We start from the raw sequence: 27,128 nt of genomic DNA on the forward strand, positions 1-27,128 counted from the left end.
GGCGGGGTGGCGGGGAAAAAGAGAAGGGTGAAGGTTAAGAATTTAAACTAAGCAAGCAAAACCCCTCCCTGCAACGGACAATCAAAGGAGGCGGCAGCAGCAATCAAATAATCTGGACCGGTAAGAAGAAGTAGAAGCCCTTTGCTTCCAGTCACTCCTTTCCCCCTTCTTCTCCAACCACCACTAAGCCTCTTCTTTGGGACAGACTGGGTTACCTGCCAGGCATTAAGTGTGTGTAAACGATTTTGGTTTAAAGAATTTTATTTTTTGGCTTTCTTACAAAAAAATCTTTCAGGCCCTGTTTACCAAAGAGTCTTCTCCGCTTGCTTTTCCTTTAGAACTCTCCAGTTCAGGTCCTAGGTTTCCTACTTGGTTGCAGGGTGGTGGTTTTGAATCTAGCAGCTTTCCTTTATTCAAAAGGCTAGTCATTGACATTAAATAGGTATTCAAATGAAAGTTTAATAGTGACTAAAATCCTTTCCCCTCTTGATTGCTCAGCTTTCAGTCTCTACACCGGATAGATCACCATTCATCTAAAGTGGTCAAGTCTAGGCCAGACCTGAATTTCTCATGCAAAGAACCAGACAGAATTAAAAATCTGTCGGGGCTTTTGTATCCATCATAGAGCAGGAAAAAGGGCACAAGTCTTTTAAAAAGTACTTCTTTCCCAATTTTCTTCAGGACTCCCCCCCCCATACATAATCTCATCATTTGCTCCAGGATTTCCCTTTAAATGCTGAAAGTAAATAAAATCCTGAAGATTTTTTTCTGTATAGCTTTAACCCAGCTGGGGTGGGGAGATAAAGGATGGGAAGACGTTTTACCTCCTTATCATGCTAAATCAAGAGTATTAAGGCCAGGACTAGGCTAACCCTTTTTGAATACTCTCTCCTTTGAAAGCTGCCCTGCATTCTTGGCATCCATTATCTTCCACCACCTATACTGGAATCTCCCAGTAAAGAGACAACCTCCCTATATAGCAGGGGTCGGCAACCTTTCAGAAGTGGTGTGCCGAGTCTTCATTTATTCACTTAAATTTTAGGTTTCGCGTGCCTTTTTAGAAGGTCTCTTTCTATAAGTCTATAATATATAACTAAACTATTGTTGTATGTAACGTAAATAAGGTTTCAAAATGTTTAAGAAGTTTAATTTAAAATTAAATTAAAATGCAGAGCCCCCCCAGACCGGTGAGCAGGACCTGGGCAGTGAGAGTGCCACTGAAAATCAGCTCGTGCCATAGATTGCCTACCCCTGCTATATAGGATAAACATAGCAATGGGGGCACAGGGGGAGGAAAGAAAAAAGACTCCCTAACACCCCCCCCCACACTTCAGTTCCTTCCCCCCAGGAAGACACCTCAATACAGGAAACTCTCACACAGCAACAGATGAGGGTCCCCACTGTACAGTCCTGGCTCCACCGGAAAGTATTTCTAACAATTAGGGTCGGGGGATCTTCTCTGTACAACGTCACTTAGAAAAGCGATCGGCCCTATACAGGTTTCCCCACTATGAGCTGCTCTCCTACAGCCCTCAGTACAATAGGACAAGACACTTACAGCATACAGAGAGGGCCCTCACACACACACACACACTATGGGGTGGCCACAGTACACTCTCCGAGAGTATCCCCAGGAAATAAACCCTCTCAAGCTCAGCAGAGCTCCCCACTAAGCAGCCCCTCCTCCAACAGTACAGAGGGTCTCCACTGGGCAGCCTCCCCCCTGAATAAGTATGGCTTCCTCCCTGCACAACTTCCCCCCACCCTCAATACATGGACCTGAACCGAGCACATGGCGGTTCCTTGCTGCAGTCAGGAATCTCTTCTCCCTCATATTAGAAGAGGGCTGCACTTGTGGAGCCCTCTCCCTACTGTGGGGACAGTCGCTGAGTTCTTTGGTACCTCAGGGAAGCGTGCACAGGGCAAAGCTTCCCTCTATTAGGGGAGGGTGAACAGCAAGGAAGTCCCCCAACTCCCCAATCCTGAGGACGTTCCCCAGTGTACAGGCCCCCTTCCCCAATACACACTGGGAGAAGGCAGTAGGGGAGGGCTTCCCCCAAAAGGAGGGGGAGGGGGAGGGGGAGAGTAGCTGGCTCCCTGCTTGCATAACTCCCCTTTTCCCCGCCCACTACTAGGGCTTCCCTCCTCCTTATGCAACCCTCCCTCCCCCAATACCCAAGAGGAGGGATCCTGGGGTGGCGGCTTCCCCCTTGTGCAGCCCCCCCAACACCCGAGGGAAGGGGGGCTTCCCCTCTCGTGCAGCCCCCCGCCCCCAAGGGGAGCTGCCGGGGGGGCTTCCCCCCTCGTGCAGCCCCCCCCAGCATCCATGGGGAGCTGTCGGGGGGGGGGGGGGGAGAAGGCTTCCCCCCCCTTGTGCAGCCCCCCCAGCATCCATGGGGAGCTGTCGGGGGGGGGGAGATGCTTCCTCCCTCGTGCAGCCCCCCCAGCACCCGAGGGGAGCTGTCGGGGGGGGAGAAGGCTTCCCCCCCTTGTGCAGCCCCCCCCAGCATCCATGGGGAGCTGTCGGGGGGGGGAGAAGGCTTCCCCCCTCGTGCAGCCCCCGCAGCACCCGAGGGAAGGGGGGGCTTCCCCCCTCGTGCAGCCCCCGCAGCACCCGAGGGGAGCTGTCGGGGGGTTGTCTCCCCCCTCGTGCAGCCCCCCACCCGCGCGGAGGGGGGTTCGGGGTGCCCCTTTCTCTCACCGGAGCTCGGCTCGTTCTCTGGCTGCGGCTGCCGCTTGCTGCTCAGGTGCCCGGGCTCCGGCTGCTCCTCGCTCTGGGCCGTGGCTGGCACCGCCGCCGGCGGCATCTCGTCTGCTTTAATGACCATGGCCGGCCCCCGTCGCGCCGCTGCCTGTCCCGGACTCCGTGCCCTGCCGCTGCCGCTGGAAGGACAGAGCCAGTCACAGCCCCACGTGGTGCGCACTCACCTCGGCCACCCCGACCTCTGACACGCCGCTGACTACGGCTCGGCGGCAGGGACACACCTCCCCGCCTTCCGAAACGCCTTAAAGGGACAGGCGCCTGCCCAGAAAAACATCTCTGTGTGTGTGGTGCGGGGGTGTGTATGTATGTATGTGTAGTGGGAGGGTGGGCGGCTTACATACTGGGCCAAAGTCTGTCTGTCTGTCTAGCCATGCCTACACTCTACCTGTCTATCTGTGCCTCTCCATACAGACTAATAATCTGTCTTCAGAGACCATGCATGGAATATTTCAGCCTGAAAGGTAAATATTTGTCAGCGTGGTAAACACCAGTGTACATAGGTGATTATAATGGGACGTTTGGGCCAATTTAAGTAGAGCCCAGATTCAACTCTGGCTATAATATCAAGAGACTGTGTATTGTCTGAAGGGATTAACATGGGGCTGGACATCCGGAACGAATCCCAAATAAAATAGGCCAAGATTTTCAAAGGTGAGGCACCCAAATCTTTGTTTAGGCAGCTAAACAATGTGGCCTGGTTTCTAAATGTGCTGAGTGGGTTCTGACTTCTGAAAATCAGGCCAAGATGCCTAAATGTGGATTTAGGTATCTAATTTTAGGCACCCAACTTCAAACACATTGGTCTAAGTATATAAATATATAGGACTCAGTCTTGCACCCATTAAAGTCAATAGCAAAAGTTAAATTAATGAAGATATCCTATCTCCTAGAACTGGAAGGGACCTTGAAAGGTCATCAAGTTCAGCCCCCTGCCTTCACTAGCAGGACCAAATACTGATTTTGCCCCAGATCCCTAAGTGGCCCCCTCACAACCCTGGGTTTAGCAGGCCAATGCTCAAACCATTGAGCTATCCCTCCCCCCATTAATCTATCCAAGTGAGTCTCAACCTTTCCAGACTACTGTACCCCTTTCAGAAGTCTGATTTATCTTGTGTACCCCAAGTTTCACCTCACCTAAAAACTACTTGCTTACAAAAATCAGACATAAAAATACAAGTGTCACAACACACTCTTACTGAAAAATTGCTTTCTCATTTTTACCATATAATTATAAAATAAATCAATTGGAATATAAATATTGTACTTACATTTCAATGTATAGTATATAAAGAAGTATAAACAAGTCATTGTCTGTATGAAATTTTAGTTTGTACTGACTTTGCTAGTGCTTTTTATTTAGCCTGTTGTAAAACTAGGCAAATATCTAGATGAGTTGATGGACCCCCTGGAAGACCTCTGTGTACCCCCAGGGTACACATACCCCTGGTTGAGAATCACTGATCTTTCCCATTGTATATGTAATAATATATGACATTATGCAATATATACTACTGTATGCAAAGCTATATATACATGGTTTGTGAGACAGTAGTGTATAGGTTAGAATGACTGGGGAAAGGTTATTCTCAGTAAAGGTCATTTGACTCTGGAATTTGCCTGCTCCCTTGGTCTGAAACAGCTTGAGTTTGCTGACCTTCATGCCATATGCTGCAAGGTCATGTTTGCGCTCAGGCTTTTTTGGAGGAGCTGGGTTGAATTGCAAAGATTTTATTTCAGTTTGTGGCTTGGGAGACGCTTGTTACCAATACCTAATATCTGTATTATGTTTAATAGCAATCTCTCTGTTTTTCTGAGAGTTTGCTACAAAAGGGCTAGATTCTGGTCTCTTCTCTCTGATTTAGTAGCACCGTGACTTCATGAGTAGCCCCATTTCCTTCAGTGGGACTGCTCAGAAAGTAAGGTACTCTTCAATATGAAGGGTATCAGAATCTGGCCTGAAAGTTTCCAGCAAACTATTACTGTCTCTATTATCATTCTCCTTTCTTCCCCACAAAAGGGTATTCCTCAGCTTTAGGCTTGTCTACACACAGAAATTGTCCTAGTTGTACTAAAGGTGTGAAGTTCCCAAGGTGTAAACTAAACTAGTGTAAACCAGGTTTAAACTAATGTCAGTGGCTACACACAAACTTGCTCCGGTTTAACTAAATCAGTGCAATGTTATACCTGTAGTTAAACCAGTGCAATTCTAAGTGTAGATCTTTATGAAGAGTCTAATGCATGTGACCTGAAGTGAGTTGTGGATGAGAGAAGGGAAGGATTTTTTCAGTGGACACCATTGATGGATTATACTTGGATTGTAAGTTCTTTGGGGGCAGGGAACTGTCTTTTTTCTTCTGTGTTTGTACCGCACCTAGCACAATGGGGCCCTGGTTCATGACTGGGGCTGCTAGTTTCTAAGGTAATACAAATAACAATAATCACAATGATTTGGGCTCATAGGCACTATGATAATACAGATAATAACTGCAGTAATAATAATATACATTAGACATAGTATGTTGGGCAATTTGCTTGACGGTGACGGGTAGTATGACAGTCCTGCACTTCCTACTTCACCCAAAGCACTGCCATCCAAAACCATGCAGCATGTGTGCACCAAAGTCATCCCAATCCGGGCATCCTGCTGCAGGAACAAGACTCACGTCTCAAAGCCCTGCAATTATCATATTAGACAAGGAGGCTGGCACACCCCAGATGTGGTCACTGTCTGTGCCTCGGGGTGCAATCCTGATGCCCCTCTCACAAGAAGTCAGTATTAAAACTGGAAGGTCTTCCCCGGGAACTCAGCGCGGCTATGATGGGGCACTGCTCCCTCGGCCAGCCTAGGATGGGATATACCGACCCCACACTGACCAGACAGGGGTTAATGAGGGCCGGCGGGCTCAGTCAGCCCCACCTGTTAAACCTGTGCGAGGTGTGAAGCCTTCGGAGAGAAACTGAAGAGAGAAAAGCCCTCAGTAGGGCTGTGAAGGGAGCCTAACCAGACTCTCCTTGGGCCTGGGGGTCTGGTGTGAGACCTTTTGTTCCCCATAGCTAGCTTGAGTCTCCTTTTTGGGGGCTCGGTAGAAAAGTCAGCCTGGGAAGAGACTGCGAGAAAGGCCAAGCTGTGGGCCACAGTAGGAAGTAGCCCCGGGATACAACACAAACACACCATATCTGCTTCATACAGGGTCCTGGGGCTGGAACCCAGAGTAGAGGGTGGGCCTGGCTTCCTCTACCAGCTCGCCTAGGGTGGCAGTGTGAAGACCCCAGAGCTAAGGACTTGAAGGCCCCCAACGCCTAATGTTGGGTGGAAGTTCTGGTGTGATGATACCTGGCTGTTGGACTTGGTTTATTCCAGAAGGGCTAGGATTAAAAGTGACCTGCCTGGAGGGTAGAGTCACAGACAGAGGCAGACTATGGCAGGGCTGGAGCAGCTGTTGGCAGGGGGGTGCCAAAGGGCTGCTATGCCATGCCCAGCAGTGAGGGGGGGTGTCTGCGATGAGTAGGTTCTGCCACACAGCTACTGTAATTAGGATGGTGGAGGGAATGAAAGGGGTGCATGGTTTGGTTTCGATGAGATACCATGGGTGGACTCTTTTATTAAAAAAAAAAAATTGAATGATTAGGAACCAAATGGATGACAGCTCAAGGGAGTTTGTAGGAAAGTCAGAAACAGAGCAGGAGCAGTGGGACATGTATTTTTGAAGGTTTAATATGATTATATAAGTTGTTCTAAAAACCTGGTGGAAAATGCCTTTAGCTTCACACCAAGGCCCACGTTCTAAACCCTGACTGTGATGGGTGATCGCCTGAGGTCCTTGCCTACGCTACAGATAAGACCCTGTTAAGTAGAGTCAGGTTGTGACACATTAACCTGACACAGAGGCACCTAATATGATTAAGCCCATCTACACAGCAGTATCTCTTCAGGCACAACCATATCTACCCATCCATACCTACCCCGATGCTCAATGGTGTTCATACCAGTGCAGACTGGGATGCTATGCCAAACTGCCTCCACAATTGGTGGCAGTGGTAGAGGGGTATGGGTGCTTTTCACATGACATGGCGAACTATGGACAGTTGTGTGACACAGAGTCCTGGGAGGTTGGAGAACTACCTAACAGTTAGGTGGGGTCCTGTTTGCAGGACAGGAGAACCCTGGTAGAGGTTGGTTATCAGAAGCACAGGACATGGGTATGTGATTCTGGCTGTGTGAACTCACCACGAGCTGGAATGGCAAAGGGGGGCATCTGGTTGCACATGGGGAGGTGACATTGTGGTCAAGATGACCCTGGAGCAATAGAGGACACACAAGTAAACAGGCTGACCCAAGTGTGCACAATGCAGTGTAGGATAGCAGTGGAAGGAGTACCAGAAGCAGAATAGCTTATTTGAAACGAGGCTGCATCCACACGAACCTTACTCTGGGATAACTCTTTCTGAAAGAGAGTTAACCCACTTCCAAAGCAGATTGGTCGATGCACGATGAGCTGCCAGATAATTTGCAAAAAAAAGCTTTTGTGTGTGCACGCAGGGCAGTTCATCCCGAAAAAATGAAAGTTAATCCAAAATAACTTTCCTGGAGAGACAAGCCCTGACTACCACTCTGCTTATGACAAGGGTTGAAATATTATACACCCACACAACTAGGAATCCCAGATTAGCCCATTGTGCTTCCATGTGACCTGTATGTGAGGTCAATCATATTACAAACTGGCTACGATATCAATAAAACATCTGTAGCACAGACAGGATCAGTGTTTCTGTCTACCTTACACGTCCAACAGTGTCATTATGATGGTTCCTAAGCATGGTAAAAGCATGCTTCCATTTTTAAAGGCAATGGGATCCATCCTAGGATGCGCTGAACACCTCCGGCAGGAGATAAAGGTGCAGTGTAACCCACTGTTACTTATCTTGCTCTCTTCCTGGTCAGCAGGTGTTCTAAATCTATGGCAGGTGCCAGATAAAGGAGCTGGTCCTTTAGTTCAAGTTGTAGAGATCTGTGCTCCATCTCTGGGGGTCCCACATTCAATCCCGGCCCAGGAGCAAGATGACAGGTGCTGGGCACCCCTCACAGGATAGGTCCCCAAATAACTAGCTAACAGCACACCGTGCTGTCTTTAAAAGCATTTGATCCTTAGCTTCCTCTTTAAGAGCTTTTCTGCCCCGTTTATGCATAGGCTGCCATCTCATTTCAGTGCAGGCACTGCTGAGTTCCTTTCCCAAATGGGCAGGTCTGGAGGAAGAAAAGGCAGACCCATACCGATTTGAGTCCTTTATTAAGAAAAAGGCGTATTACAATGACATCTAAAGTACACGTTCATATGGTAGTTTGTGGGTATGCAGAGAATACAACTTGAAAAGCACAGTCAGCAACAAAGTACCTCTTTGCCCCCTCTTTTGCTATAAATCATAATGTCCTGTAATAAATTGAACATTCAGATAGAACAATATCCAACCTTTGGCTTCCGTCTCATTGTAATGGTTTCCCATAGTGGGCCATATAGGCAGCTCACAGAACTGTGCAATTCGTCCTCCATGCAGGACCTCACTTGGGTGAATGAGGATTCTGCAGGGGAGTACGTGTTGTGGGATCCACCCTACCAATCCCTGTTACCGTGACGCCTAAGAGCAAATTTGGGGCTCAATTCTGAAAGGTGCTGAGTAACTCCTGGGAGGTGCAGAGCACCCTCAACTTCCATTGGGTTAACTCAGTAGCGCCTCAAAGGACAGACCCGGCTTCTTTTTTCAAACGTGTAGAATTTCTGGGCTGTCCCTGTCCTAATGCTGCTTTGGTTTTGTGGTCATTGTAATTATAATAAAGGGAAAGTGCATCTTTCTTTAAATATGGTGTCAGTAACATTTAATGCAGAAAGGAGGAGCCTTCACCTACACCCCTTAGTGCTATGAATGTTCAATAAGCATTTTGACCTAGATTTCCCTTTTCTTCTAGGCGTGCATGTGCAATTTGAGTGTCCCAAACGTCTCTCGGGAGTGGATTAAGGTAGGATTTATTAGATTAGGGGATCTTTATCTTCCATGGAGTTTAACTTCATGGAGTTTCCTCTACCCCTGCTTCTGGGTTTAGTTTCCCCATCAGCATTCCTCTTTCCACTGGGAATGCAGTTTGGGGGGTCCTAGGTTTTTTTTTTTTTGATTGGTGTGTGTGGTACTCGCCTCTGCTTTGGTAGAATGTCTCCAGGCAGCGTAGCAGAGCCCTGGGACTCTTTATGCTGACATGCATTTAATGCCTTGCCAGTGTCAGCCAAAAGGGCAACTCATGCAGAGAGGGAACAAAAGAACAAACTTGGCAATTGGGAGCAAAGGTTGAAAAGGGCAGGTTCTCACTAGTGTGGTGAAGCGGCACTTTTATCTTCATGCTTTCATACAGTACATGAGGCCTACAGGATCTTGAATGGACCTTTAGAAATACAGGTACTTTTTGATGCAAGTAAGTAGCAAAAAGCATGTCTGGGACTTCTCTCAGTTACCCAGCTTAGGTCCCACCCATGAAGGTGAAATCAACAACATGCCGATATTATCCAGATGTTATCCAGCGTGAGTGAAGCAACCTGTGAATCTAAGGCCATCCTTCCCTCCCCTCCTCCCCGTGGGACTTGTCAGTCAGGCTTCATGGAAGTGCAAGCAGAGACAGTGACAAGAACAGACATGCACTAAGGAGACAGCCTCATTCTTACAATGAGATTTGTTGGAGCAGCCTGCACTGGATCAAGCAAGAAGCACGATCTAGGGTTGTCAGTAACCGGACTCCGAGTCAGGAGAGTCCTTCTGGTTTCTAATTTGATTAAATGACTGAATCTCTCAACTACCTTGGGCAAAGCACTCAGTATCCCTGTGCCTCCAGTCTGCCGACCAGGACCCTGCAGCAAAATAGCTGCTGAATCAAATTTCAGTTGCCCAAGTAACTATCTTTTGCTCCCCAAAAAACTCACAGTTACCTGTAGGCCATGCACATCTGCTGCACTGTCATTTGGCTTTGTTTTTAATGTGACACTTTATTGATCTTGTCTCCAGCAAAACTCCCGCTGGAGTCTACGGGAGTTCTGATACTCATAGGGGTTATATGCTAGTGGGGTACAGAAGAAGGGACCTTAAGGATACCTAGTTGCTCACACTTGACTACCCTCCTTGCCAGCTAAGCTGTCATATGGGAATTTAGGCCAGTGGAAGGCAGGCAGTGTTTACTTTCACCCCACCACTGGGTTTCTAACCAGGCGAAGGGCAGTTTTAATTTCCGCAGAAACTCCTTTGGAGCACTGCTGGTGAGGAACGTTGAATGAGATCATACTCTAGCTACACAACTTTCCTGATCCACAAAGGGGGGCAGATATAGCTCAGTTTGAGTATTGGCCTGCTTAAACCCAGGGTTGTGAGTTCAATCCTTGAGGGGGCCACTTAGGGATCTGGGGCAAAAATCTGTCTGGGGATTGGTCCTGCTTTGAGCAGGGGTTGGACTAGATGACCTCCTGAGGTCCCTTCCAACCCTGGTATTCTATGATTCTATTGCTCCCCCACCCCCACCCCCTTTTTTTTTAGCTGTACTGGCCCCACAGACATAAAGAAAATTGCTGCTGGCTATGGACTTTCTGCCAGCGCCACTGATGGAGTGACTCTGGCCCATCCTCAGAAAAAGTGACTTGGTAAAAGGGCACTTTAGTACATCTCCTGTGTGGTAGAGTCAGAGCTGCTCACTTTTAAGAAGTTTTTGCTCCTGTTAGCCCTGTATCACCAATACAGCTATGGGTGAGTCATCTGGGTTCTATTGTGCCTCACGCATGTGCTCAGCAGAAGTGTTGGCTGAGTTGCAATCTTTGCTGCAGCTGTTGTGAGAGGCAGAAAGAGCATGGCTTGATTTTTCAGCTCCTAGACTCTGTGTGCATGTGGTGGTGTGAACCTTGTCAAGTGAGCAGATTGGGGGGGTGAAACCCTGAATCCATTGGAGTCAATGGCCAAACCTAATGGAGTCAGGATTTCACCATTGATATATGTCACCGAGGGAGTGGGCAACCTCACAAGGTCATTTTCAGAGTCATTATTCTGAATAACATACACAGACTTACAATCACACTTTTAAACTTGGATGGGAGAGGGGAATGTTATAAACCAGTGGCCCTTATATTAGACCTACCAAATGCATTGGGCTTATGTGAAGTGTAGCAGCATCACTTGACCAATTCAGAGAATATGGCTTTATAAATATTTATGCCAGTGGGGAAAATTTCCCTACCAACTTGCCTTGGCAAAAAAAATAAGATAAGTTTTCAGTGAATCAGTGACTGAAACCATCTGCATTTTGGTTCAGTCGGTATGGCCAGATTCCAGACATGTTTTGGGACATGGGAACCATATGAGCAAGCAATGTAACGACATCCTCTCTCTCCCCAACCCAGCTGCTAGGTTACAGTTCAGCGGGTGTGATCCTAGGGGATGAAATTTCTCATTGGCAGAGAGCATTATGAATTAAAAATTCAAAAACAAAACCAAAACCCCTTAGGCCATTGTACAGTTCCAGAACAAAACATACAGTTTAAAACGGAAAGGAAAGTCACATGACTGCTAGGCTGTCTATAGAAAGTTCCCAGCACATGTATATACAAGACATCCATTTAACAACAAAATGTTATTGCTATGCGTCCATTTCCAATCTAGTTGTGAAGCTTTACAAGTCAACATTAAACATATTATAGAAAGCATGTAGATTTCAATTCTTACACTCCCTGATATGTGCCTCTACATATAGAGATATACAGTATAGATATAACTTCTATTTATCCTTTCTGACTCACAGGGAGTCCGTGAAAGTGCTGGATAAACGCACAGTACAAATCTCCTTTTTGAATATATATCTTACATTCTGATAGTTAATTTACACTCAGACACTAGAGAGTCTACAAACACGCTCATCCATCAACCGTAGTTAGAAAACATGTGTGTTTCATTAGATGTGCGTTGTTCCTTTGGACTCTCTGTGTCTAACATGATGCTTCAGATTAAAAAGGAGGACCACCGACTTTCATTTTTGATCATTTATATAAATACAAAGATTAAAAAACCATAGATTCTTTTCAACATATCTGCTTCGAGCATAGTGTTTTCTCTTCAAAACTAAATATATATTTATATATAGCCTCCCCGCAAAAACACAGCAATGAATAAAAAGGCCAATAACGAAGTTTAGGGGCTTATCCTGCAAGCTCTTAGGCAAGAATTCCCACATAAAGGGCTGCAGGGTCTGGCCCTTACAACTAACTTCAGACGACATTATTAATAAAGGGCAAATCCTGACGTCCTTACTCAGGGCTAGCTTGCAATATCCTTAATCATGGCAAGTGGGATCTTGCCCACCTGAGTGGGCATTACAATCTAGCCCTTGGTTTTTAATAAAAGAAACCCTTAGATGAAACCCTTAGTGATGTCAGCAGAGGCATGAGTGAATGAACATCGAGTAGGGGCTTCAGGATTTAGCTCATAGGAATAGAAAATGCTCCATTGTCTATGGCTCATCAAAAACTCTCCTTGCTCCTCCTCAGTTGCACTGGTGCAAATCAGAAGTAATGCCATCGACATCAGTGGGGTTACAATGGTCTAAGCAAGGTCAAGATCAGGCCCAATATTGCATGCATTTTGTATGTTTGTTGTTTTTTATCTAATGGAATTTGTGCCCTCCCCCTGCCACCTCCATGTAATCTCTGATCAGGATTTTGCAAGGTTGCAGTGATGCCTGCTGGTGAGGCGTATGGCCACTTGGCTTCAGAGTATGAGCAGCTTGCATGCAGAGCTAAAGGGAAGGTGTGGGCAGGAGGCAGAGCAGGGGAAGAATAGTTGAAGAGAGCTGGAAATTAAATAAACTCCTTGCACGAGCCCACAATTATCAGTAAAGCAGGAAGGCTTGTTCCATTTACATACCAGCCACTGAGAAATAGATGATTGGTAGGAAATTATTTACAAAAGAGAACTATTGTATCCTCTCTCTTTTTTATACTGAAGTCTGCTACAGTCTCTGCATCAATGATTTTATAATAAACATTTAACTGAGTCTGCCCGGTAGGATTGTCCAGAAATGAAAAGAGAAGCCATGCAAATCACCACTAAAATAAAACCCAACTAAAACAGTGCACAGTGAATTTATTAGCTCCTCTGGTATTAGCCTTCCCCTCTCCCCCCGCACACACACACAAAGAAAGAAAAGTTCTCAGCAGAACCTCTGTGAACCTGAGAGAAATAACCATTTACAAAGGCGAGGTTCAAATCTTAATCAAGTCGAAGGGATACTGCATTTCCACAGCTGTAATTTGCACAGTGCAATGCAAATTGCTTATTGCTTTCCCCACTCTCCGGCAGATTGTGTCATCAGAGCAGGATAGTGAACAATCTGTGCTCTCAGTACGGTAGAAATCTTATTACATTGCTTTGCCAGCAGAGGGCCTTCTCCTTTTAATAATCCTTAATAGAAACAGACAACAGAGTATCCCATCATAGCGTTGTAAGAAAACTGGACCCATAAAGTAGGTGTCCCTTAGAGCGTGCATATTTTTCTCTTGTTAATAACTTGGATGTCTAGTATAAATGCGCCTGATTTTTCCACAGACCTCTTTGCAGGGGCTTCTGAGGCAATTTTAGCCACAAGTTGATAAGAAGCTTAACAAACAAGAGAATTGTGTCCAGCAAAAGGAGCATTATAGTAGCTCCCGCCTCACAAGCAAGCGTGTACTGATGAAACACCAGGGTTGGGGCCAGATCCTCAGCTGGTGTAAAGTGACTGACTTCACTGAAGCTGCATCAGTTTATCCCAGCTGGGGATGAGGCCCGGAATTCCTGTGTGGTTTTTGTTTTTCTTTCAATACAAACTAATTAATTTGGTACAATTTCCGTGGAGTAACGGCGCTGGACTCTCCTCTCAGTAATGTGGGGATCGCTTAGAGCAGGATCCACCGAAGTACTTAGGTGCCTACGTCCTGGGGTTGGCTCCACTGCAATCCACAAAACTCCCACTGAATCTTGTAGGCACCTGAACTTACTTGACGCCTAAGTTGTTTCAGGGCAGGGTAAAAGTCCTCGACTCCCTAGGGGCCTAGGTTTCTGCTTCTGGGCACATGCACTGCTACCTCCCTCTAGGCAGCTGGGTGCCTGTCTTCCACCTAAACTCCAGAGTGATCTGGAACCAGGGGAAGATAGGCGTTTCCCCGCCGAAGTCGCCTGCAGGGCCTGAGCCGGGAGGCTAACCACTGGGCTACAGGGTCATTCCCTCTCTCTGGCCCACTGACTCTTTTAGTATTTATCTACTGCGGAACAGTCATTGGGTCAGACAGAGGGCGAATGACTCTATATCCCAGTGGTTACAGCACCCACCTGAGAAGCAGAAAACCCCGAGTCCCGTCCCCCTACTCCAACCCCTCTTTGATTATGGATCCACAGCGGAACAGCTTCCACAGAAGGGAGCCTGACATCAGACATCCTCTGAGAAGTGGGATCCTGCCCCCAGCAGGGGTGGGAATTGAACTTGGGCCTCCCACATCCCAAGTGAGTGCTCTAACCACTGGGCTAAAAATAACCATGTGGGTGGCACCCACGTCTGTGAGAGATGGGATGGGGTTTAGGACACACCCATCCTCAGCACCTCCCACTGGCTAGCTTAGGCAGCGCCCCGCCTAGCAGGCTGGCTTTTGTGGATCTCATCCTTAGGCGCCTCTCTCTCCCCATTCATTGTGTAGGGAGCCTCGGTGACAAAGTCGAGCAGGGTGTTTTTCCTGGATTTTGTAGGTGCTTAAAAGTTAGGTGCTGCAATGCCCAAGTTCCTCTGTGGATCCCACCCTTCCCTCCTCCATTTCAGGGTGAGCGTTAGCATGCCCATTGAAGCATACAGTTACAGATCTCCTTTCACTAGCTGCTCGGCTAGTGCAATAAATAGGCTGAGATAATCGCCCTGGATTATTTCCTCCTTCCTCACACCCCTAGTTAAGCCTCATTTTATTCCTTTGCCGGGTGTAAACTCGCAGCGTGGGCTGTCACTAATTCAACCGCGCACCGACACCTCCAGGGACTGAGCAGTAGCAGCGCAGTGATTAGAAAATATAGGGCAAGACGACCTTGACGAGGAGGCAAGATCCAAACAGGATGCCCTGTTCATGCCAGCAAGTTCGGCTGTCAGGAGAAATAAATGGCCCCAGCAGCTTTGCTGGCAAAAGAAACAGCTATGCCCGGTGTAGTGATTACAGCGAACACTTGCTGCACAAAGACAGCTTTGAACAGCACTGGAGTGGAATCTAAAATGACAGTCTATTACTTCCATGTAGTGAGTCAATAGAAGGAGTCTAATGAGCTGTTTCTCAAAAACAGACGGCTGCTAGCAATCCAGTAAAGGGCCCTGGAATGACTGGCTAACTGTACTACTCCTGCCCGTTTGCAGCGAATGCAGTCAGAGGTGTGACTGCAGCGTGCGCTGGCAGAGCCACGCTACCTTTTGTCTAGCTAGCCTGGCTACAAAGAGCAGTGAAGACGTAGCGGTATGGGCTCCAGCACAGGCTATCAATGCAAGTACACACCCAGCCTCACTGGCGTGTTTGTACAGTCTGCAATGAAGCCCGTGACACTGCAGCTACACTGTTATTTTTAGCTGCACTAGCTAGATGAAAGCTACCGTTGCTATTCCAGCGCTGTCACATCTCTGATTGCAGTGTAGACGTCCCCTAAGAGGTGCAGCTCTGTCTCTTTTTCCTACTTCCTTCCGTTCCTTGCTTTGGAAGTGGTCAGACACTTAGGGACCGATTTTCAAAGTGCAGATAGGGACCTTGTGCGATACTCAAAAGCAGGCATTTGTCATGAAAATCAAGGGGATTTAGGCGCTTCACAGGCTTAGGCACTTTTGAAAATCACACTTGGGACCTATTTACATCTTCGGGCGCTAAATACCTTCATAAATCTGGCCCTTAAGGCTTAATTGATAAACCAGTCCTGTGCTATAAAGAGGTCTTCACAGATGACACCATGGCATTTCATACCGAATTCAAAACTGCGTTTAAAGAACACAGATCAAGAACACATCTCCCGTAGAGGGCAAGGGAAGATTTAAAGGAACAGATCATCTTCTCTTTCAAAGAAAAGGTACAAAAATGCAATTTTCAGCCTCAATAGAATAAATCTTCTATTCTGAATTTTATTTTTATAATTCAAAAAGTTGGGCTAGTAATTGTTACCTAGAAACTGATAAAAGTATTTAAATATAATATATAAATATTGCACTACAAAAATAGACACATTTGAATGCATATCATATGCATGAGCACTACACGGGTGAACTCAAATGATTGGTAAATAGGGCTGGTCAATTAGGACCAGATTTTCTAAGAGGTTCCAAATGGGCTTTGGAAAAATGGAGACTGCATTATTTTCCTACAGACACCTATAGTCACATGCAAATTGAGTAGCTAGCTGGATATGTGGGCTGAAATCCAGGCCCTAATGAGGTCAATGGCAAAATTTCCATTGATTTTAATAGGTCTGGCATTTTAGCCCTTGTTACTAGATAGTCACACATGCATACACAAACAGCCATGCCTGCAAAAAAAAAAAAAAAGTGCCCAGTTTTAGTGGGTTGTGTTTGCAAATGTGTCCCTGAATATCAAAACAGCAAGTGATTCGTTTGCTGTTTGTAATATTTAACCTAGGCATGTATTGGTGCACTGGTAAGACACAGTCAGAGCCACTAACTTAGCCACACTTCCTGTAGCCAATAGAAAGGGGGGTGTAGATAAAAAAAAGCTAATTGGTTAGAACAGGTCATCAAAAACCACATGGGTCAAAATTTTGCTCTCAGTTACTGCAGGGTAACAGAGGATCCTTCAAGGTGCCGAGCATCCACTGAAGTCCTAAAATCAGACCTCGGCCCTCTGTCTAATCCTCACAATAATTTTTCCTTCCTGTAATTGTTAAGCAGTTGCAAGATGTTAAAAGCACATCACAGATTTTGGAGCTTTATATTGGAGGCTAAAGCCTTCAGCTTATTCATGCCTTTTGTTTTGAAGTTGGGTAGTGTTGAATGGGTGGCACTACCTCTTTGAAGTGACACACCTGAGGACTGAGGGAGCTGTTGAAAAGTACCAGAGATTCACTACGGTCCAAGGATAACACCATAAGGGGGTCAGTGAGCGAACAAGAAGGCTCTAGCTTCTGAAGGGTCTTGGGAATCAAGAAGTGACCATAGATGGTCCACAGGGCAGAGAAAGAGCCTCTGTGGGTCTGCGGTTGTTGAAGCAGTAGAGTCAGAGGGACCATGGAAGATGACAGTAATTTCTGGAAGGACCAAGAGAAAAATCAGATGATCTCACCTCTTCAACAAAGGGCCATTTTTAGACTCTTTGATCAGGGTGGATTGACACCTTACGTGCCTCTAGGCACAGCATCTTCAGCGCCCCCCCCCCCCCTCCCGCCCCGCCAACAGCTGATCTTTGTGTTGCACACAGTTTTAGAGAGTTAAGGTGTCCCTAGAACGACGGCACCCCTAGGCATGTGCCTACGGTGCCTAATTGGAAATCTGGCCCTGTCTTTGGTTCTAGTTATCTCTTGTTGCTTCTTTTTCCTTCTATACGTTTTCATAGCCTAACAAAACCAACCAACCAAAAGGTACGTCTGAATTTCATTTTGAAAATATAGCTTGTAAATAAATAGAAAACCTATAGTACAATAGCAACAGATGCTCTAGGACATGTGTTATTGGACAACTTCTCAGGTAGGACCCCACTCACAGCTTTATGCCTCCCAGTGGACACAAAGAGTTTAGCAACACAACACCCACTGGTGCATCTTAGTGTGCTTCAACAATCATAACCATCATGAACATAAGAACTCTTCAAGGGTGTGACCCAAAACCCACTGACTCAATGGAAATGCTCCTATTAATGCTAATGGGCTTAGTGTGTGTGGTGGGGGTAATTTTGTAGTTAGGGCACTAGGCTGGGACTCAGAAGACCTGGGTTCCATTTCTGACTCAGCTTCACACTTCCTTGGTGAACTTGGATAAGTCACTTGATCTACCCTGTGCCTGGGATTTCCATCTATTAAATGGGGATCAGAATAGCACTTCCATACCTCCCTGGGGTGTTGTGAGGATACAATCCATTAATAACTGGAAGGTGCTCAGATACCATGGTATAGAGGACCATGCAAGTACCTATCTAGAAAGATGGGGCTCAAGCCCCAAAGAAGACAGATTTGTAGTTTCCTTATAACTCCCCTTCAGTATCACAGCAGAAAGGAGTGGCTGACTCTGCCACAAAATGTTTGCGATCTATGAGATCTCATCCTCAAGCAGCTCATTGCTAAGTTGGTTACTTAGTCTGCTGAGCAGGACTTCAGTGGGGAACTATTGCATGCTTAGTAACTTAAAAACAAAATCCTGGTGTCTAAGCAGAGTAGTAACAGACACTGATTACTAGAGAACTCTGCCTGGAACGTGGAGTAACTAGGACACATTTAGAAAACCTGCTGTAATATCATGCAAAACAAAAGTATTGGCCAACGTTATCAAAAATGACTATTGACTTTGGGTGCCCACCTAGCGATAACTTAAAGGGGCCTGATTTTTAGATCAGCTTCTGAAAAATCAGACCCCCTTTGAGATAGCTCATGCTGGGCACCCCAAAAATGGAGGTGCCCAAAATCAATGGTCATGTTTCAAAATCTTGTCCATTCAGTTTTGCATAATTATTAAAAAGGAGGAATTTGGGTGAAAATATGAATTTCAACATTGTTGAGTGACTATTTCAGACTCGATTGGCTTGGCCATGCTGTTTCTGCAGATGATTTAAAAATCCCTCTTAGACAAACTTGACCGATTGTCATTCAACTGCCGACATTCTCCAGAACCTGGAATACCTTATATTAGACATTTTGGGCCAAATTCATCCCTGTCCCAACTCCAGTGATGTCATGAAGTTAGAACCAAGGAGGAGTTTGGCGCATCCTGCCAATTGCCACGTTCACCATCAGTGAACGGCTTTATGTGCAATTCTGCCATTCCCCACCCCCACCCCTGCCACCCTCCACCGCTACCTAGTGCCAATGAAAATAAGAACAATTTATCTAGAAGGAACAATGACAACAATAACGGTAAGAGATTTTAGTCTCAGAAATCTTAATTTTTACGAAAGGGAAGCTCTAGACAATTGTTAATAACCGTTCCCTCCACGCTCAAACCTTCTCTCCACGTTCCACATCTGTGCCCATCTTCTCTTGGAGTCAACTCCAAAACAACATTCAAAATGCCCTCAGCACTGCTTGCCCTCCCGCTCCCCTGCCCCACCATCCCTTGGGATAAGACAGCCATTCTATGGTCATCTTGAATGGAGATGTTAGACGAGCCAGATTGTTTCTAGCTCCTTGAGGGAATCCAAACTGACAGTATTTTACTTCTTGATGGGATGGTGAGGAAGAAATCTTTGTAGGCCCCAGTCTCTTTTTTGGTATAGCCAAACTCATTTTCTGCATTTAGCAGCCACACTGTTCTGCTTTCTTTGTTTTTACTCCAAGCCTTTTGAATTCCTGGGGTTGGATCCATGCTGTTTGCCTTTCTCACCCTTCCAGGGCTTGGGTTTGGCTGAAGGCCTGGTGCTCATACCTTCTGCTTGCTCCTGGGAATGAAGACAGGAGGGCCTCGGCAGGCTGGAGCCCCCAGCTGCACTGTCACTCAGATCAACCCCTGCTCTGTTAAGGGCCTGGGCTTTGGGCTCAAATTTCTGACGATGGGGAGCATGGTGCCTTTTAGTGTATAAAAAAAGTGCTGGGTCGGGCATGGGGTCTGCCTCTTCGAAGCTGCTCATCCTCTCCCTCTGGAAGGAGTCCTTGATGACTCCCTTACTATAGGAGCAGTCGGTCACCAGCCTCCGAACGTGAGACTTGTGGATTCGCTTTTTGGGCCTCGTCTCATTGGAAGGCTGCGTGGGGAATGGTTTGTCCGGAGGCCTGTCGGGGGGGGGCTTGCCACCTTGCCGGGAGCCATGCAGTTTCTGTTTGGTGGCATGCAGCTGGAAGGAGAGATAAGCAGCAGCCTCCGTCTGCTTCTGCAGCTCCGTGTTAAGGATAGTCACCCGGTGGCTTCTTCTCTTCAGCTCCTCAAGGAATTTCCTCTCCTTGTTCCTGAGATTGCATCTCAGCGCGGACACCAGGGTCTCCTTATGTCTGAGCTCCTTCCTCAGCTCCAGATTATCCTTCTCCTTCTCATGCAACTGGGCTTCCATGATCTTGCACTTCTCCTCTAGTTCCCGATCAATGTCATCTAAGGAGAACAGGACAATAATCAGTGTTCAAAATGACATCATTAGTTTGCAGTGAAATGAATTAGAAGGGTGGGGAAGGATTGGACAGGATAGCTCAGGGGATATATGGAGGCTTTCAACAATTCCTGTAGGTTGCATCCACATTGAGGGACATCAACAAAAATTATTCAGGAAATTGAAATGCTGTGAATCCCATTCCCCTAGTGCAAACGACTCTTTTAAAACCTCAGTTTCATGATTCTTTATTCCATATGTAAATAATTTTCAGCAATAAAAGTAAGGGAATGCTAAACTTGTGTGTAACATAGATAACTCTGGCACTAAAGTAATAACATGTCCCTTGAAACAAGGACTATGTCCCTCACTCCTAATTTAAATGTAATCTTGACCCAAACACAGTATCCGTTTTCCACTTCTATTGTTCTCACTTAAATGTATCACATACACATCTGAAGCCAGAACCTTCAGTCTGATGATGGTATCTTATGAAGCAAGTCTGCTTGATATGCTGAATACAGTGATATTTTATGAACCGGAGACATTATTCTTTGGCTGTAAAATTTAATCCTGCGCTTGTGTGTTCTCAGCGCTGACCTCGGAGCTGAGCCCTGCAATGGAGTTTATGGGTCAGGAGAAGAAGAGAGAAAAAAATACTGCAAAACAATCAGCTAAACTTATTAGAAGGTGTCATTGACCTCTTTCCAGATACTACACAACCTGATTAGAGAGAATGGAGGATGTTAATCCAGTATTACAGAGGGGCTAGGAGCATGATTGACTGAGAACCTAAGAAGGAAAAAAAACCCCATATCAATACCCTCGGCTGTACAGAAATAATGTGCATTTTTTTGCTTTGCTGAGGGGACTTGTCCTTTGTCCCCAGAGAGAGCTGGAGAAGCAGCTCTCCATGTCACTATAAACCTTCATGCTTCAAGGCACAAGCCAACCACTAGCTGATGTTAGGAAGGCTCTTCCTCTCTGGGCAGGTTATTCCATCATTGTCCATTACTGAGATTCCTGCACCTGGTTCTGGGCGCTGTCAGAAACGAGGCACCCTGACTAGCCGGACCATTGGTCTGATCCACTATGGAAATCCCTATGGTTCTATTAACCTTTCACTGACAGGCTGTTTGGTAGTTGTTATTTTGGGGCTGCTTTTTTTTTTTTTTTTTTTGCATTCATGGTATTTCCCATTATCTATGAAGGAACTGAAGATTCCCCCTGTATCCTCTTATTAATGGGGCTGGGATTTTCAAGAGAGTCTAAGGGAGCTAGAAACCTAACACTAAATAGGATGTTGGTGCCTAAATCCCTTAGGTTCCCCTGAAAATCCCAGCCTGGGTGAACACGGCTGCTTTAGACACCCAGGCAGACCCTCATGGAACAGTCTTAGTTTTGTTCCGTTTTGTTTTAAGCATCACCCTTGCAACGTATCCGGCTGGCTCTCCGTTCTCTTACACTCATTTTAGGCCAGTGAGTCCAGTGAAGTTGATGATGTTGCTTAGCTGCGAATGTGGAGCTTTTGACGCCAAAGAAGAGGAAGTCAGATTGTCACCGATCAAGATTCATAACAAGGGCAGGATATTAAAGAAGAGAGGGAGAGAGAGCTTTGTAATAAAAACTCCCTAAGAACCAACATGCAGCAGTTGCTAAAAAATGTTCCTGGTGTCTGCCAGTTGTCAGGCCGGAGACATGTTCACAATCTCTAGCAGCGGTAATGACATCATGTTCCTTTGTCTCAACTCGCCCTCAGTTACAGTAATGATGGAGGGGCGGGGGAGCAGAGCGATGGAATATAAACACAGATCATGAGCCAGTTTTTGCTCCTGAGGGTTGGAAGGGTGCAATGGAAGGCAGAAATGAACCCACCCGTTGCAAACTGAGAGCCCTGATATCCCAGTACCATCTGAGCAGTGAACATTTGCCGTGGAAGTGGTTAGCAATGCTGAATAATAGCGTTGGTAATTCAGTAGCAGCACTAGGATTTTTTTTTTCTTGGCAGCTCTAGTCACAACACGAAGGGCCCTGTATCATTTTTCAAAGCGTAAGCAGGAGGGGTGAACATCTGCTCCGGGGCTGAGCTCAGTGAACACTGAAGGGAGAATTCTCTGCAGGTTTGACATTGGCTCTGCAGGTTTGTCACTGGCACTTTGCACTTGTGACAAGTTCCGGGGAAACACCAGGCAGAATCCAGGTCTCTCCTTTCTCACCTCCACCCTCAAACAGGACTCCAGCAAAGCCCCAGATTACTGTAGAATCCAGACGTTCCCAAAGCAGATGCTGCTCTGAGGTTCACACCCAAAATCTGACTCCTAAACCCATTTCACAGCCACTCTGACTGGCTGCCTTCCAGTGAATTTGCCACACCTATGTCAGCTCCTTTATTGATTCAAGCCAAATAGATTTACCAGGAGGGCGTGGCTTGTTCTCTAGAGCATGCAGAGAAAAGAAAATGCAGCCTCAAACCTACCATCCTCCTGTATGATGAGGCAATAGCCAGGAATACCATTTCCGAAACCGGAGTGGGGCAAGGGAAAGGCAGGCTTGTGATAGAAGGCAGGACCTGCATAAACTTACTTTTACAGCTTACTACATTTGAGGCTATAGAAGGAATCGGTTCCCATCCCCTGCTTCCTGGTATAAATGATCCAGCTCCATAAATGGGCTATTCGCCGGAAAGGCATTGGACTAGGCTTTCAGAGACCTTGGCTCTGCTGTATGCCCTTGGACCCAGGCTCACCTTTTCTCCGGCTTGTCTCTTTAGATTGTAAGACGTTTAGGGCAAGGTCTGTCTTTTCCTAGGTGTTATCTAGCACCTGGCACAATAAACCTGTTTGCTTGGGGCCGCTAAGTGCTACCATAATACAAATAATAACTAGGATCCAGTCCCTAGGGTAAAGAGGGGGTGAGAAATCAGTACGTACAGTGCACTGCTGGCCGGAACAGCCTGCGGGCCTGGCCCGAGGGAGCGGGGAGGGCTGTGCTCCCATGGTAGCTAAGTGGCTAATGCAGCAGTGGAGGCAATAAAATAAATAGGAAAGCACCTGGCAGGGGTAAGAGGAGCAGCGGCAGCCTCCTGGGGAGGGGAATGGCAAGAGAGGTCTAAGAAACTGATGTCCCCACCTAGGGCCCGAGGTGCTTTTCTCACTTCCTCCAAAAACGTATCAGGCTGGCTCTGGTGGGCCAGCAGCTCTGTGTGAGGGGCTGGTCAAACACTCGGGGTGGGGGAACGAGTCCATCCAGGGGATGCTAGGCTGGGAGGAAGAGTCTGCCCCGGAGAGGGGAACGGAGAAAGTTTTGGTGAGTCTGGACCCCTACGGAGCCGTAGCTTTGGAAGAGAAGATTGTCCAATAGTCAGAGCAGTGGACTGAGACTATGGAGACCTGGGTCTCTTGCTGGCTGCAATAGCGGCAAGTCACCTAGCCGTGCCATGCCCCAGTTCTTAGCACTCACATGCCTTTAATCCACCTCTGTATCCTTCTGACCCCGGCTTCACCCTGCCTTGGCCGTCTGTTATTCATTTTGCTGGCTTTGCGCCGTTAAATCCCTTTTACTGCCACCTGGCTTCCCCCCCCCCCCCGCAGAGCTGGTATTCTGTGACCTAGCCTGAGATCGCTCTGCGAAGGAAGCAGACGCAGCCCTTCACCATATCCCCCAGCATTTCAAGTGGCTAACGGGGAACGCCGTTGGGCACCGCACATCCCTGTCAAGCCATCCCCACTGCAGCTGCTGGCCCCCGAGTCCACATCAGGCTCATCCCCTGCTTTCCAGACCAGCCTGCCCCGGGGGTAGCATCTGTCCCCATCTCTGAGCTCCCCTCCGTAGCTCTGCCCCTGCCTATGGTATGCACCATGCAGAACCTGGGTACCACTGAATGGGGGAAATGTTCTACTTCGCCCGGGGCGCAGGGTGTGGGGGTCAAAGCAGGACGGTCCCACAAATCCGGGACTGTTGGGAGGTGTCCCCCCACTCTCCTTTGCCCCCACCCTCGCATTAGGCACAGTCAAGTCATTGCACAATAACTTTATTAAGGGTGGTGAGAACAGCCATGGAGCTGCGCACCGACCACACAAACACTCAACAGACTCTCCCTTGTCTGTATTCCGATGAAAGATCAAAGTAAATAGCCACTGTGGCATGCAGAGATTTAATCAACTAGCCCATTCTCCTTCGGAGTCTCTCCCCTAGTGTCCCGTCCAGTCAAGGTCTGATCCCTGCTATGGTGCACTCCAACCACCGGACGGAAGAACCTGCCCTGAAGCGACTGGATCCCTCAGCATGACAAGCATCTGCCAAGGACCGTGTGTTCCGCGTGTAGTCAGCGTTTCTCTCTGTGCCTGTTTGCTCACTGCACAGTCACCCCTGGTTAATAATGCGTAGCCTGTTTGCCTTCTTTCGGTTCCTGTCAGCAACTGACTGCTGGAGCCTGGAAGTGCTGACAAGACTTTTAAAACAGAGATACTGGATGTAGCAGCCAGCTTCTCAGCGGCTCCCACCCCAATATTCCCTTCCCACACTTCGTCCCGATGACTGACGGCTTCTCTGCCCGGCCTTCTCTGAGTCATGTCGGAGCTGCCCAAAAAACGGAGCCTGGCTTTACAAGCATAATGGGAAAGTCTGTGAAGCGTGTGGTCTAGCAGACTCAGCAGGGCTCAGTGCCAGGCCCACAGTACTCAATAGGATAATCAGCCGTTCTCAAATTTCATTGCACCGTGGCCCCCTTCTGACAACAAAAATGACGACACGACCCCAGGAAGTGGGACTGAAGCCTGAGCCCGCCCAAGCCCCACTGCCTGGGTGGGGGAGCCAAAGCCCAAGCCTGAGGCGAGGGACTTGTAACCTGAGCCCCACTACCCAGGGCTGAAGTCCTCGGGCTTTGGCCCCAAGCAGTGGGGCTCTGGCTTCAGCCCCAGGCGGTGGGCCTTGGGCTTTGGCTCCAGCAAGTCTAACGCCAGCCCTGGCAACCGCATTAAAACGGGGTCACGACCCACTTTGGGGTCCCAACCCACACTTTGAGAACTGCTATGATAGATAGATCTGGCCCCTTTTGTGGCTATAGCCACATCCCCTTGTCTTCTCTTGTGTTTCATTTTCCTACCCCTGTAGGTGGGGACAATGACATGTGGTGTATTGAAAACTGGTAAAATTAAAAGCTATTCCTGGTCCTGCTTGCAGGCTAGAGGGCTCTGTAGGGAAGTGTGTGATCTGGCTCCTCAGCACAGCAGTCAGTCTGCAGAGAGGCAGCCTAGAGCAAGGTGAGGTGAGTTATGCTGCGCTGACTTAGGGAGCAGCCTGCTTTCTCTCTCTCTGCTTTTAGTTTGTGTGTGCTAAATTTCTGGATTTTAAGAAATAAAGTAGCATTATGTTGCAACCTTCCATCAAGAGTATTGTATGTTTTTATCTAATTGCTCTGTGTGTATGCCATGATTATAGCACGACACTTACTCAGCCAGCTCACAGAGGTGTGGTGATGAGGCTTCATTAGTTAATGACTGTAAAGCAATTTGGATAATACTTTACATTTCTATAATCCCTTCTGCCTGGTGATCTCAGAGGGTTTTAAAACATTAATGAATGATGCCTCACAGCATCCCACTGAGGCAAGGAATTTATCGCTACTTTACAGATGAGGAAGCTGAGGGACAGAGAGATGAAGCGATTGCCCAAGGTCATCAGGAAGTTTGTGGTGGAATCAAGAATATATCTCAGTTCCTTTGACACCCACCTAGCCACAGGACCATCTTTCCTTTGCAAAAGTAAAACATGACGTAAGTGCTAAGTATGACCATTTTTATTGTGTAGGCATAAGTCCATTGTTAGGAAAAGGTCTTACTTCTACTCTTTGCATCATCTCAGAATACAAGAAAGGTAAGAGAGATTCAAAGACATGAGTACTCTTATGCAGTGTATTAACTGTGGGTAGAACCTGGAAGGATCAGAATTGTGATTTGATTTGGACTGGTATCCTGAAAGGCATATGCTCACCTGAACCTCTTAATGCTACAAAACTGGGAGGAAAAGTTCCTGAGAACAAGCTGTCTTGAGAGTTATCCTGTCATTGCTGCTTCTGGTTGGTTCAGAAATGTTAGCACTTTTACGGCAGGTGAGAACCTGACACGGGGAGAAAAACTGAATTACAATGATTAAGGGAGAGGTTGTCAAAAGAGCTCCTCTCTTGAATGGAATGAGACCCTAATCAAGATGGCAAATGAGGTAGAAAATGGTGCGTCTGTACAGCACCATGAAACATTACAGCATTAAATAAATAATCCAAACTCTCCCAGTGTTTTGGGGCATACGGAGCTGCAGTTTCAGTTTAGGCTCATTTAAGATACTAGCAATCACTCATGCTCTAAATGGTAAGGTAGCCACACCATTCCAAATCTCAACCAAGCCTCGTAGCTTAAAATGTTCTGTTCTTCCCCTCTATAAATGTGTTGCTCATGAAACTAACTCAAGCCAGGCATAAGTGCAAGCTGTTGCTGGGCAAACCTCCACCCATCAGCTCTGCCAGTGTAACTCGCTCTTAGGGTGACCAGACAGCAAGTGTGAAAAATTGGGATGGGGTGGGGGTTAATAGGAGCCTATATAAGAAAAAGATCCCAAAATCGGGACTGTCCCTATAAAATTGGGACATCTGGTCACCCTACTTGCTCTTGACCTAAAAGGCCCCACTGTTCCAATGCTAGGCCTCTCTTGAACAGGGATTGTGAATCACATGGTGGTTTAGAACGCCCCGCCTATTCTCACATGGGGTTTGACCAGGATTTGAACCAGGGTCTCTAGAGGGAAAAGGTGAGTGTATTAGCCCCCAGTGCATCAGCCAGTCCTGGACAGAATTATCATGTGACTGTTTTCTTTACAGCACCAAACAGTCTTTTTACTAGTTCCCTGCTTGACAGAGGCACCATTAAGGGAAGACTTGATAATTAGCAGTTGTCTACGCTATCTTGTATTCACTGTGGGAGCTATGAAACAGGCACAGTTTGAACCATCACTAATAATAGCAACAATCGTTATCCTGAGCTCCATTCCTAAAGCAACTTTGGTGGAGCAAGATCCCA

At 47.0% G+C, this 27,128-nt stretch overlaps 2 protein-coding genes and 1 long non-coding RNA gene across 4 annotated transcripts in view; 1 reads left to right on the plus strand and 2 right to left on the minus strand.

Moving 5' to 3' along the window:
* CLUH (clustered mitochondria homolog) overlaps positions 1-2,978 on the minus strand; it is a 54,540-nt gene extending 51,562 nt beyond the window's left edge. For both annotated transcript variants that reach the window (XR_010593895.1, XM_005298900.4), the window contains exon 1: positions 2,702-2,978. Coding sequence is in view for 1 of the 2 variants with exons in the window: in XM_005298900.4 (XP_005298957.1) it covers positions 2,702-2,828 (127 nt within the window). In the remaining variant the exon portion in view is untranslated. The remainder of the gene's footprint in view (positions 1-2,701) is intronic.
* Positions 1-25,822, plus strand: LOC135976617 (uncharacterized). Its single transcript, XR_010593904.1, has 3 exons — positions 1-120; positions 8,727-8,777; positions 25,691-25,822. It is a non-coding gene; the product is annotated as an uncharacterized LOC135976617 (long non-coding RNA).
* Positions 19,173-27,128, minus strand: part of CCDC92B (coiled-coil domain containing 92B) — a 53,761-nt gene continuing 45,805 nt past the window's right edge. Inside the window, exon 4 of the mRNA XM_042857825.2 lies at positions 19,173-20,063. Within this exon, the coding sequence (XP_042713759.2) occupies positions 19,309-20,063 (755 nt within the window). The 3' untranslated portion in view covers positions 19,173-19,308. The remainder of the gene's footprint in view (positions 20,064-27,128) is intronic.

Source organism: Chrysemys picta, chromosome 19, assembly GCF_011386835.1.
Source record: "Chrysemys picta bellii isolate R12L10 chromosome 19, ASM1138683v2, whole genome shotgun sequence".
In the NCBI taxonomy this organism is placed as follows: domain Eukaryota; kingdom Metazoa; phylum Chordata; order Testudines; family Emydidae; genus Chrysemys; species Chrysemys picta.